Source organism: Onychomys torridus, chromosome 11 (assembly GCF_903995425.1).
Source record: "Onychomys torridus chromosome 11, mOncTor1.1, whole genome shotgun sequence".
Lineage (NCBI taxonomy): Eukaryota > Metazoa > Chordata > Mammalia > Rodentia > Cricetidae > Onychomys > Onychomys torridus.
In genome coordinates, this window is record NC_050453.1 from 65,001,344 (window position 1) to 65,013,731 (window position 12,388).

General features: G+C 48.5%; 1 protein-coding gene across 42 annotated transcripts in view; it reads left to right on the forward strand.

The window, feature by feature from the left end:
* Positions 1 to 12,388, forward strand: part of Clasp1 (cytoplasmic linker associated protein 1) — a 226,928-nt gene that overhangs the window by 123,400 nt on the left and 91,140 nt on the right. For 19 of the 42 annotated variants that reach the window (XM_036202603.1, XM_036202617.1, XM_036202593.1 and 16 more), the window contains exons 11-19: positions 231 to 323; positions 2,141 to 2,286; positions 3,178 to 3,313; positions 4,487 to 4,557; positions 5,229 to 5,288; positions 6,683 to 6,760; positions 7,728 to 7,895; positions 8,468 to 8,517; positions 9,160 to 9,330. In XM_036202603.1, coding sequence (XP_036058496.1) covers positions 231 to 323; positions 2,141 to 2,286; positions 3,178 to 3,313; positions 4,487 to 4,557; positions 5,229 to 5,288; positions 6,683 to 6,760; positions 7,728 to 7,895; positions 8,468 to 8,517; positions 9,160 to 9,330 — 973 coding nt within the window. Of the gene's footprint in view, positions 1 to 230; positions 324 to 2,140; positions 2,287 to 3,177; positions 3,314 to 4,486; positions 4,558 to 5,228; positions 5,289 to 6,682; positions 6,761 to 7,727; positions 7,896 to 8,467; positions 8,518 to 9,159; positions 9,331 to 11,127; positions 11,176 to 11,645; positions 11,670 to 12,388 lie in introns of all 42 variants that reach the window. The other 23 variants (XM_036202589.1, XM_036202602.1, XM_036202591.1 and 20 more) reach the window with 2 other exon arrangements.

Here is a 12,388-nt window from a genome sequence, read left to right on the forward strand (position 1 = left end):
TGTTGCATTACTAGTAAAGATGTCCAAAGCAAGGTTGCTTACATGTGGCAGCAAATAATTGTAGGGGTTCCCGTTGATTGTGGGTATGGGCTCACTAGGATGAGCATGCCCAGAGAATTCCTCATGTGGCAGGGGAGTTTCTTATTAAACTTCCTTGACTTCATGTATTGAAAAATCGTCTTAATTCTGTACGTTGTCTTCTGTTAAGCATAAATTAACTTTGCTTCCAGATTTACTCTAGCCGAGACCTCGAGGAATCCATAAACAAAATTAGAGAAATCCTTTCAGATGACAAGCATGACTGGGAGCAGAGAGTCAATGCTGTAAGTTCTCCTTTCCTGTGGTTCCATTACGTGTATCTCCATGTTTACGTGTGTACATACATAGGGATGCTTTACACGCCAATCACCATCTGTACATTTTACTCTCTTAGTAAATGCCCTCACTTCCTTTTCTTGTTTGCTGTGAATTTGGCTTCTGAGTCTGTTCCAAGGTAGTCTCACTACGTCCTGGTTGCTTCTTGTCACTGGATAAACACCGTGACTGAGAGCGACCCAAAAGAAAGGTTTCTGTGGCTCAGGGTTATAGTCCAGCACTAAAGGTAACTGGAGCAGCACTTAGAAGCTGGAACCTGGAGGGAGGATCTAAAGCAGAGGCTGCAGGAGTGCGGCGTACTGGCTTCATGGCTCGCTCAGCCTGCTTTGTTATAGAACCAGGACCTCCTGCCCAGGGGCAGCACCACCTGCGGTGGACTGGGCCCTTCCCCATCACTCATCAATTAAGAAAATGCTCCAAAGTCGTGCCCGCAGGCCTGTCCGATGAAGGCAGTTCAGTTGAGGTCCCCTTCCCAGATGACTCCAGTTTATGTCAGGTTGACAAAATTAATGATAAAAATCACATGCTGTGTGACCCACGCTGGCCTTGAACTGGGGATCTCCTGCTTCCAGCCCTACTTCCGTTTTTAAAACATACCAGCTTCCTGGCGGTGGTGGCTCACACCTTTAATCCCAGCACTCGGGAGGCAGGCGGATCTCTATGAGTTTAAAGCCAGCCTGGTCTGCAGAGAGTTCTAGGACAACCAGGGCTCCATAGAGAGACGCTGTCTCAAAAGCAAGCAGACAAACAAAAAACAAAACCCCCCAGCAACTTAAGAGCCAGAGAAATGGCTCAGCAGTTGAGAGCACCACCCTCGGACTCCAGTTCTGGGAGCCGATGCCCTCTTCAGGCCTCCATGGCGCCTGCGTCCTTGTAGTGTGCACAGACTCATGCAGGTGCACATGGACACCTAAGAGGGTTTTTTGTTGTTGTTGTTGTTTTGTTTTGTTTTGTTTTTAAGGAAATCGTATTTCTCATGGTTGCTGCATTTTAAAATGGAGTCTTAGTTGTGATTTAATTTGTTCATTGTATATTAGGTAATAACTACCTGTCCAAATTTATTGGTTAAATTATTAAGGCCACTCCACGTAGTTAAAAGGGAGGTTTATTTTGTGGGGTAATTTACAAATGAAGAGGTAGGTTACAGGGTCTGGCAAGGGTATATATAGCGCAGTCCGGCGGTGTTCTCTGGAGAACTCTGCTCGGTCTACCTCCAGCATCCAGAGTCCGGGAACCAAGAGACAGAGCTCTCCCCGATCCTTCCTCTTCCGCTTCCTCCTCTGCCCCGCCTCGTGGGCGTGACCATTACCGAAGCCTCAGTGGGGGTTGGAACTTCCAGGCCAATGCTGGGATGGCTACCCACTACACAGATTGTCTTTGCAAAAGTGGTTCTAGGTGCTAGAGATATAAATCCAGCAGTTGAGAGTACCTGCTGTTCTTACAGAGGACCTTAGTTTCGTTCCCAGCACCCACATCAGGTGAATTATAACCACCTGGAACTCCAGCTGCAGGGGAGCTGACACCCTTTTCTGGCCTCAGCAGGCACCTGTGTGCATGCACGTGCATACACACACACACACACACACACACACACACACACACACACACACACACGCACACACACACGCACACACTTTTTTTTTTTACAATTGGTTCCTATCATCAGTTAACTTTTATGTTTATATCTATATTAATGGCTTTTTGTTATGTAGATTCAGTGTTTAGCAATGTTTTCTATACCTCTGACTTTTCTCGGTCCCATTAGCTAAAAAAGATGAGGTCGTTGCTTTTGGCCGGGGCTGCTGAGTATGATAACTTCTTCCAACACTTGCGTCTGCTGGATGGAGCCTTCAAACTCTCTGCTAAAGACTTGCGGTCGCAGGTAGTGCGGGAAGCTTGCATCACATTGGGGTAAGGACTACGATACGCTCCACTCCCCTACACTGGACCCTAGCCTCTCTCGGGGCTTTAGAGATAACTGCTTGGGCATGTCTGTGGGGTCACCTCTAGCTGGTCTACAAGACCCGAGTCTGCTGACACTGATGTCCGTACTGTTAGAGTAGCTGCTGCCCACTTGTGTAGAGTGTTGGATTTTAAAGTTTACTCACTGACATAGCTCTGAAGCCTCTGTTGTACTATTAATAGGAAAAATGAAATTGTATGGAATTCTGTCTTGGAGGTCTTTTCATGATCTTTTGCCTCCAGGATACGTGTGTATTAGGATACGTGTTTGTTTCTCCGAGAGTGCTATAGCAGTAAAGTAAATGCAGGGCCGGGCGTACCGTTGGTGCTGGAGCGCCTGCCTAAGCCGCAGAACCTGCAGCTCAGTACTCGGAATTGGAGAGAGAGAGAGAGAGAGAGAGAGAAAGGCCCTTGCCGGACTGTCACAGTGCTGTTAGCTCTAGCTAAACTTCGGTCTTGTGATGACATGAATATTGAAGTAGCAGCCAGAGCGCTGCAAGCATTGTAACTGTGTGAAGTTGTAGTGCGGGCAAGTCTTAAAGCTTCATGTTTTATATGCAAAACAAAAAGGACCAAAAGGGGCAAGCTCTGTGTTCGTGGCAAGTCAGGCTTCATGTAAGTCTTTGGTCTTGGAGTTGATAATACTTATTGGGAAATTATTAAGAAAAATGTGTTGGCTGATGGCTTTACCAAGTTCTGTACTTATTCATTTTAAGTTCATTTTTAAGGTGTCGCTGACCCTTGCCTTTTACTATCTCTAGAGAACTGTGAAGGAGGGCTGTCAAATGTTGAGAGGCTGTGTGTGAGAAGGTGACTACAGCCGGTCCTTTCTTGTTACAGGCATCTGTCATCAGTTCTGGGAAATAAGTTTGATCATGGAGCTGAAGCCATTATGCCAACTATCTTTAATTTAATCCCAAACAGTGCCAAAATTATGGCTACTTCTGGTGTTGTAGCTGTGAGGCTAATCATTCGGGTAAGTATGCCATGGCTGGGGCCACCCATGAGAGATGAGAGTGGCAGATCCTGCTGGCCGTGGGACACAACAGGCATTCCACCTGAGGGTGTTTCTGTACCATTGCCATCTGTCTCCACATGCAACAGCCTCTCTTTCCCACGGATGGAGATGCCCAAAGCTGCAGGTTTTGTGTTGTGTCTTGTAAACTGGCACAGTCACTGAGGGGCACATCTTTGACTCACCTGCCACTGGTTCCAAGTACTTGACTGTCCAGAGCATCTGTCTCCCCTCCACCACGTCTGTTCTTCCTTCCGTGTTAGCTCTTTGTGCTTATGGTTGCTGTTTACCTGAAACTCATTTTACTAATTGTAGCAAACAAGGAGTTGGAACTCTTCATTTGAGTTTTCTGGCACTTAATGTGAGCTAGGTGGTAAGAATCCTCATGTTTTCAGGAAGAGTAGTTCATGAAGGCTTCCTGAAGGCTTAAAAAGACCTTTTCTTTACTTCATCCTCTCTGCTACCTGCAAGGCAGCTGCCTACCATCAAGCCCAAGGACCTGAGCTCAAGCCTCAGGACCCACATGGTGAAGGGAGAATCAACTCCCACAAGTTACCTCTGACCTCTACACATGTGCCATCACACACACACACACACACACACACACACACACACACACACACACAGAGAGAGAGAGAGACAGACAGACAGACAGACAGACAGACAGACATAGACTAAATAAATACAGGTAATTAAAAGAATCTTGAAACTCTATGGAATGTCCCCAGTCCCCACAGGATACTTAGTGTTATTTTTATCCTTACTGATTTTGCTTGCCCTTAACTTGTAATAATAAACCCAAAGCCATTGTATTTTCCACTGAAACAGTGTCAGGATGGCTCAGCATGATGAGGCCCTATGAATGCACAGCGCCTCAGCCGCTAGGATGCGGCAGTGACCTCAGACTTGTGTGACTCCAGACTGTGTCCTGTGGTCGGTCTGTCCTGGCTCTGTCAGTTTTATAGTGACCTGTGTGTGACATTTCAGGGAATTCTGTCTCCTCCTTGAACACTGAAGAACTTTAGACTGAATGTCCACTCATGAGTGGGGTCACATGCTGTGGGGTCACGTGCTCTGTTGCATCTTGTTCGGGCCTGTGTTTCAGGTGCTCAGCTCTGTTTTCATTCTCCACAGCACACGCACATCCCTCGGCTAATCCCTGTCATAACAAGCAACTGTACCTCTAAGTCTGTCGCGGTTAGAAGGTACGTGTTGGAAGTTCCTCTTAATTATCTTGCAAGTCTCTAAAAACAAGATGAGCACCAGATCTCCTCCATGGATAAAGTTTCACATTTGAAGTTATGATTATTTTTTTCCTCTTTTAAAAAATTTTATGATTAATTAAGTTTTACACATCAGCCATGGATTCCCCTGTCCTCCCTCCTCCTGCCCCCTTGAGGTTATTATTTAAGATCACTGTAACAACTGCTTCTTGGTTCAAGATCAGTAAAATGCTCTGTGGCTGGCAAGATGGCTCAGTGGGTAAAGGTACTTGTCACCAAGCCGTAGTGACCTGAGTTCATCCCCAGGACTCTCAGAAGTTGTCTTCTGGCATATGTGAACATGTGTGCATACATACACACACACACAATTAAGATCTTAGAAATGTTTTAAAGATCTTAATATTTTGCAAGGGGGGGGGAGAGAGAGAGAGAGAGAGAGAGAGAGAGAGAGAGAGAGAGAGAGAGAGACCCCCCCTCAGAACCACCTTGCTGGCCTAGTCTTTGCTTATTTCTGATTCTTCTTTACCCTTCCTTTTTCTGTTTCCTGCCCTTAAATGAAGCTTCCCTACTAAAAGACAAACTGATTTAAGCTGTTTTCTTTTTACCAACAGACCCCTTACTAAGCTCTGTGTTTCTTCCTTACCACATTCCAGGCGCTGTTTTGAATTTTTAGATTTACTTTTACAAGAATGGCAGACACATTCACTAGAAAGGTGAGCACCTGTGATTCCGAACCGTTATCTGACCTGAGAGTCCTGGGGGTGAGTGCGTGGTCTACCCCATCTTGTGTAAGGAAGGAGTGAATCAGGCGTTTGGTAAGGGACAGTTGTTTCTACTGATGTGAGCCGCTTCATACTGGAGAAGCTTTAGGGACTATCATCTTTCCAGGTACTAGTGTGATACAGCTTGTGTAGTTCAGTTGTTGGGGGGCTTGCCTAGCATGTAAGAAGCCCTGTTCCATCCTCAGTCTTAAATAAACTGTGCCTATAATCCCAGTGAGAGAAGGGGCGGGTGAGAGAGGGAAGGAGGAGAGACAGAAAAGGCAGGGGACAGGACGGACCAAAAGTTCAAGGTCATCCTCCCCCAGCTGGCAGTGTGCATTACCATTATTATGTGGTAGAGGGCAGTATGGGTACAGGTTCTGTTGCACCTTAGTGAGGCTTTAGAGCTGCCCTAAATAGTTTGCAGGAATTTCACTCCCATGAGAAGGTTTTTTATTCCCTCTGTCGTTGGTCAGCCGTTGTCTTTATGGCAGTTTGTAGCCAATTACTTTTACGTATCAGAATTTAAAAGTAGCACTATGTCAGGATTTCTAAACAACCATGTGCCTGTTCATTTTCTTTGATATTTTTAGTTCCTGTCAATTTTAGGTACCTGTGTTTCCGAGTTTGGAGGCAGTAGGTGTAGTATTGTGCCACAGTTTTGAATGGCATCATAGTTCATTAACCGTTTTTCATCATACTGATAATAGACGCTAATCAAAACTAAGGCTCAGTCGGAACTCCTAAGCAGATTTCTAATCGGAAGCACTGGTTTTCAGAAACTGAGGCTGTCTGCCAACTGAGAAAAGAGCAAGAGTTTGAAAGTTATTGCAGAGGTCTGGTGTTTGTTAGTCATGGAGACAGTGCTCTTTTGAAATTTCATCCTTATTGTTTAAGGAGATTTTCCCATTATAACATGCACATCACTGGCCACTTTTTCCCTGGACATCTTCGTGCCATCCTGTCCATGATATGTATTTTTTGTCTTAACAAGGCGAAGGGATGAGAGAGAGGCACACTGCATTAATTGAGGCGCAGGCCACAGGTAACATGGATGATGGATGGAAAGGGTAGAACTTGTTTGGTCCTCGAAAGCTAAATAAGTCTGGTTCAAAAAGAAGGTAGTTGTGATTTCAAAGTAGTGCTGTCCATGTCCTCCTTCGAGGGTAGGATGGAGATGGGAAAGAGGGCATTGGGGTGGGGGGGGGCATGTTCTCAGCCTCTGAGCTGTGTTTTAACTGGCTGACTTTGGTATGGCTGTTTTGAACTTGATTCCACAAGCCTGTTTTCACCCCCTGAAGCTGTGCGCTTAGTGACTGCTGCTGCTCTTTTTCCTAAATGTCTAGACACATATCAGTATTAGCGGAAACAATAAAGAAAGGGATACACGACGCTGATTCTGAAGCAAGAATAGAAGCCAGAAAGTAAGTTTCTGTTGAACCCGCTCACCAATCAGACCCCCTGTATGGACTGTCTTACTCGACCCTGTCGGTACCTTAAGCCTGTTTTGTTAGTGGTGACTGTTACGTGTGACTCCAGAAGTCCGCTTCAGCGTGTTTCCCTAAGTTCTTGTTGACGTTTTGCTCTGTAGGTGGTTGCCGAAGTGGAACTGAATGTCGATAGGACTGAGGTTGACGATAGGATGCTTGTTTTCAAACTTAAGACAAATCACGAGTCAGTGCTCGGTCCAACTCTGCGTGTTCCTTCACTAAGCTCTTCAAAGCCATGGAACCCAGTGTTCCTTACCACGTTACTGTGAGAGCCGGCAGCCACAGGGCATTCTCTTCTTGGCATCATGTTTGAAAACATGAAACGGTCACTTCGCAAGCATGAATCATGGGAGGGGAGTTGGATTGACTGATGCCTGGGTTGTCATGGTGATACTGTCAGTCATAGGGCTACAGCTCTCAATCCAGTACCTCCCTGGAGATCATGAGACCTTGCAATAAGAGCCTTTAATCCCCATTTTATAAGCGAGACAGCAGCTCAGAGAGGTCAAGTAACTTCTCCAGCATCAAAAGCTGGCAAGGAGCAAGATGGTTCAACTGGTAAAGGCACTGGCCGCCCAGCCTGCGGACCTGGGTTCGGTCCCCAGAGCCCACACAGTGGAAGGAGAGCACTAGCTCCCACAGTTGTCCTCTGGTCCCCACATGGGTGCCGTGGCACCTCCACCCCACCTGCACAGCGACGAATAGGTCGAAGGGCTCTCTCGATCGAAGCTGTAAGTTGTAAAGCCAGGATTTGTCCCAGGCCTCCTTTGTGAGTTCTCTGCTTGTGCCCGCCACTCCTCTTAGCGGGAAATCGGAGGCCTGGGATCCCAGGGCTGCTGCATTCGTAGACTGAGCTCAGCAGGGTCGTCTGACTAGCCCGGGGGTCCGTCATGTTTCCTAGGTGCTACTGGGGTTTCCACAGTCACTTCAGCCGAGAAGCAGAGCACTTGTACCACACTCTGGAGCCCTCCTACCAGAAAGCCTTGCAGTCCCACTTGAAGAACTCAGACAGCATCGTGTCTCTGCCCCAGTCAGACCGATCTTCCTCCAGCTCTCAGGAGAGCCTCAAGTAAGGGCCTTGGCTTTGCCGACCACAGTGCAGTGTGGTGTGTGTGTAGCTCGCTACACAGAAGCGCACATTGCGGCCGTGTTTTTACCTGAGGACCGGCTAAAGCTCCCCAGGCATCGTCGAGGTAGACTGTGCTTCTGGGTAAGCTGTGTCTAGGAGGTGAGAAACCTGGCCTTGGACTCTTCCTTTTCTGCCATAGCGTAATGAACTATAGAGCACCATGAACCGTACACAGTAATGCATCGGGAGTCCTCCAAGAGGGTGTGACCTCCAAGAGGGTGTGATGCTGCCCGGAGACAAGTTCAGAGAGGGAACTTTTAAGACGTGGGACTTCGCCGGCAGCATGTCTGCCCTGCACTTCTGACTTTGTCCCTATTACTGTTTTGTTCTGTTTGAAAGGTCATTCATCCCAGACGTAATGTTAACACTCTGTCAGATGTGGGGTGGGTAAAACGATGCCTTGCCTGAAGAGTTCCGAGGACCCTGAATGTCTTCACGCACACTGGCTCTGTGGTTGTGTCAGCACAGATAAAGTACACTTTTGGTAACACACTTATGCATGCATTTTGCAGCCGGCCCCTTTCTGCCAAGAGAAGTCCCACCGGCAGCACCACGTCCAGAGGTAAGAGCTTAGCCACAGAGCCACAGAGCCACAGAAACGCCTCGGTGGAGGCCTGCTCCTGCCCTGGGTGGCCTGCTCATCTCCTGAGGCTGCATTCAGGGACAGGAAGCTGGGGCCCCACTCAGTTGGGAGTCATGTGCTACACTGCCTTCTGCTGTGACTCCTCGGCAGGGCTCCACCTCACCTGGGCCCCGTTTACATTGTCCGGATGGCTAGGCAGGCAGAAATCAGGCTCTGTGGCCTCTCCTCCCCCCTCTCCCTCTGCAGCCACGAGTCCTTTTGCTCCCAGCTCACATAGACGGAGAGTGAGAGCAGCAGTTTGGTAGTGGTTAGAAGCTGGGAAAGGGTCTTTCCAGAGAGGGCATAGCTGGATGGGGACGCTTACTTTATTTCCTACGTGGGCCATAACCTGAGGCTTACTGTAGAACACTGGAACAGTAGATACCTCACAGGCAAGGTGCTTTTCTTTGCATTGCATGAACTCTGGGCCAGTGAGGTACTTCCTCCCTCCCGTGGGCACTGACACGTGTTGCAACTTAGTGTTTGTCTCTAAGAAAAGCAGAGAGCAGCAGCATGCAGCAGTATGTGTTTGAAGTCCCACGTGGTCAGGCCTCCCTGACTTCTCTTCCTTTACCACTGAAGGCTCTACAGTTAGTACCAAATCTGTGTCAACGACAGGATCCCTGCAGCGGTCTCGAAGCGACATTGACGTGAACGCAGCCGCCAGTGCCAAATCCAAAGTCTCCTCGTCCTCAGGCTCCACTGCCTTCAGCTCTGCAGCAGCGCTGCCTCCAGGGTCCTATGCATCTTTAGGTAACCAGGCTCCCTCCTGTCCCGCTGCCCCAGTGACCCTGGCCTCTCAGCAGATTGCAGGCCTCTGTGGCTGAGGGAAGCCTCACTGTTGCAGGGTGGTCTGAAGTAACTGCACTCAGGGGTCGTTCCCAGCCGCCCTCTGTCCAGTGTCCCTTTTCTCTGGAGCATCAGCCTGATCTGTAAGGACGTGTATGCTTTCAGGCTGTGTGGTCCTTATGCCCTCTTTCCTACAGCAAGTCCTGCCCCTACCCAAGCCACTGCCCATATTGTCAGTACTGGCTTCCCCCTCCTACCTGTGGGAACAGAGCCAGATGGTTTAGTGGGGACTCAGGTTTCCTGTAGTTGAGTGTCTCTTAGAGTGGAGGGTGATAGGAGGGTTCTAAATGAATGTGATGGACCGTTAGCCAACCTAAGCACCGTTGTGCAAGTGTCCTGCCCTACATGTGGCCTGAGGGGCATACACCCGTACTCTAATGACTGCTCCAAAGAATTATTTCTAACTATTTTCCAAATTTTTTGGTATCTACCATAATGGTAGGTGCTGACACTGAACACCCTCTCTGTGCCAGGCTGGTGGTATACGTCATTGTATTTTTATAAACGTGAGATAGTCAATGAACCCTCAGTCCTGAGGACTTAGCTTAATTGTAACACTAGAACCAGGTTACTCACTTGGCCTATTAGGGATTTCAAGGTTACTGCCAAGCTGGGGTTTTGAAGTGCTTTGAGATTGGAAACATGGGGACATGAAGGTAGTCAAAGAAGGTACCACTCGTTCCCTGTCACCATGAGCAGGCTGTGCAAGCTTTGCGTCTGTTTCTCTGCCCATGACCTTGAGGTGATGATAGCCATCTGACACAGGCACGTGTTGAATAGTCAACGGCATTACCCGAAGGTCCTTTGTAAGTGATTGTCCTTCACGGTAGGAGAAAGTAGAGTTGAAATAAGAACACTGTTAACCTGAGACGGTGTTTGTCCTGGAACCTTGTGTCCAGGTAGTCCAATTCCCCTGAGCTCAGACATTCTCTTGCAAAGAGGGCCAATGTGGGCTCCCTTCTTCCCCATAACTACTGCACCATTAATGTATAAGTCCTGAGGTGTTGTTTTGAAATACTTGGTGAAGGGAGAACCACAGGTGCTCCCTTCCATGGTGAACAAGATGTAGTCTAAGTATTTACAAGGCTGTCAATACTTTTGGTCTACTTTTACTTTTTTTCTTTTGTGGTTGTTGTTTGCTTTATTTTTTGTTTTGTTTTGTTTTTGAGACAGGGGCCCTACTGTGTAGCCCCAGCTGTCCTGGAACTCACCACGTAGACCAAGCTGGTCTCCAGCTCTCAGAGATCAGCTTGCCTCTGCTTCCTGTAAGGTGTGCCTGGCTCACCTTTAGTATTTTTAGTTAGCATTTGCGTGCCTGTTTTCTGCCAGCCTTTAGTAGCATATCCAGGATCCTTACTTACTTACTGTGTACACTGGGGTATTTAGTTGAGGCCTGACTATAGATCCCCTGGGTACTGATGAAAGCCCCAGGAGTTTGGTCTGGCAGCAGACAAACGCCCCTTCAGCAGCACCGAGGCCGTTCTCTAGCACAGGGTCTCCTTTCTAGACAAGAGTGCAGCACTGACTAGTCTCTCCTGTCCTCAGTGCCCTTGGCTCCCCCCACCCCCCACATGCGGCTTGAGCAAAATGTGAAGTAGGGCATAGTTTTGACACTGCGTCCAGGCCCCACTTAGGTTGACCGTGCCATGTGACTTGTAAACGTGGAACATTAAAGCTGATAACCGTTTTCCAAACTTCTAGAGTCCAGACACGTGAGGGAAGACTTGGAGTACGTAGGCCTGGATGCAGGTACCAACCTCGACAGCTGCTGCTGCTGGGCGTGTAGTTGGGATAGGCCTTGCTACAGCCTCTCAGCTGCTCACTGATTCTGCTCTTGGGGTGACTCCTTAGAACCTGAACTAGTTGCTCCTCTACGCCCCTTCTCCTGCTAGAGCTCCCAGGGACTGGGAGCTTGGAGGATAATGCAGTTGACGAAATGGAGAGCCTGAGTCACACTTGCCGACTGGCACAGCCATGGGTCACTGTTGTGTTCTGCTTTCCAAAGGCAAATCCTGTTACTCCAGACTGAGCTAACCCTGGTGAGGGCACACTTAGCTGGCTTCCAACTCTGCTCTGCGTTTGAACGTGTTTCCCTTTTGGCTTTGTTTGAAAGTGTACATTTTGCTTTTTGAGTAGCTAATGACACTCTGCTTTTTAATTTTCTGACTGTCACTAACTGTTCCCTGTTGTCCCTCCCTTGTTTTTTAATTGGCTTAAAGACGGTACTGCCACTAAAGCGGAGGGTAAGCGCTTTGTCTCTGTGATTGAGGTGTGTGTCTCTCTGGTCCCCTCTTCCCACCGAGTGCTTCCTGGTGCCCATGTGCCCTCATGAGGTCCCTGCATGATGTGTTGCACGCTGTCCCGCCCTCTCTCTCTCTCTCTCTCTGTCTCCAGTGGCTCCTGGCCCTTCCTCTCCCTCAGCTCTCCCCTTTCCTGTTTCATCTTTGTTCTGGTGAATGGGGCACCGAAGTGTGCTGAGGGTGGCCACAGTGCCAAGGCCACGCTGGGGAGGAATGTTGGGCATCACTTTGTACGCTGCTGCCCGGGGTGTGTTGCTCATGACGTCTCCACATGAGCTTCCCTTTCTTCCTTGTGTTCCGTGGGCCTCTCGGGTTCACCCTTCCGGTTTTGAAAGTCACATCCTCAGGTTCAGTGCTGGGGAAGTTCTCCTGAGCTATGTAGACATTTTAATGGTGCTTTCCTCTCCCGTGAAGAGCAGCGCTGAAGAATGGTGCTGTTTATTGTGTCAATGTCACGTACCGTTTGTTCGTTTTCACACACCGACCCTCTCACCAGCCCCATGATAACAGCCTTCTCCGCTGAGTTCTGCAGTCCACACCAGAGAGAAATGGCCGCGTCCACGTCCCCTCGATCCACAGTGTAGGCCAAGAAGCTCTTGCTGAGGTCTTGCCTTGTTTGAACTCGAGACACAGCCGGTGCATTCCGCACCTTACAGTAGCAG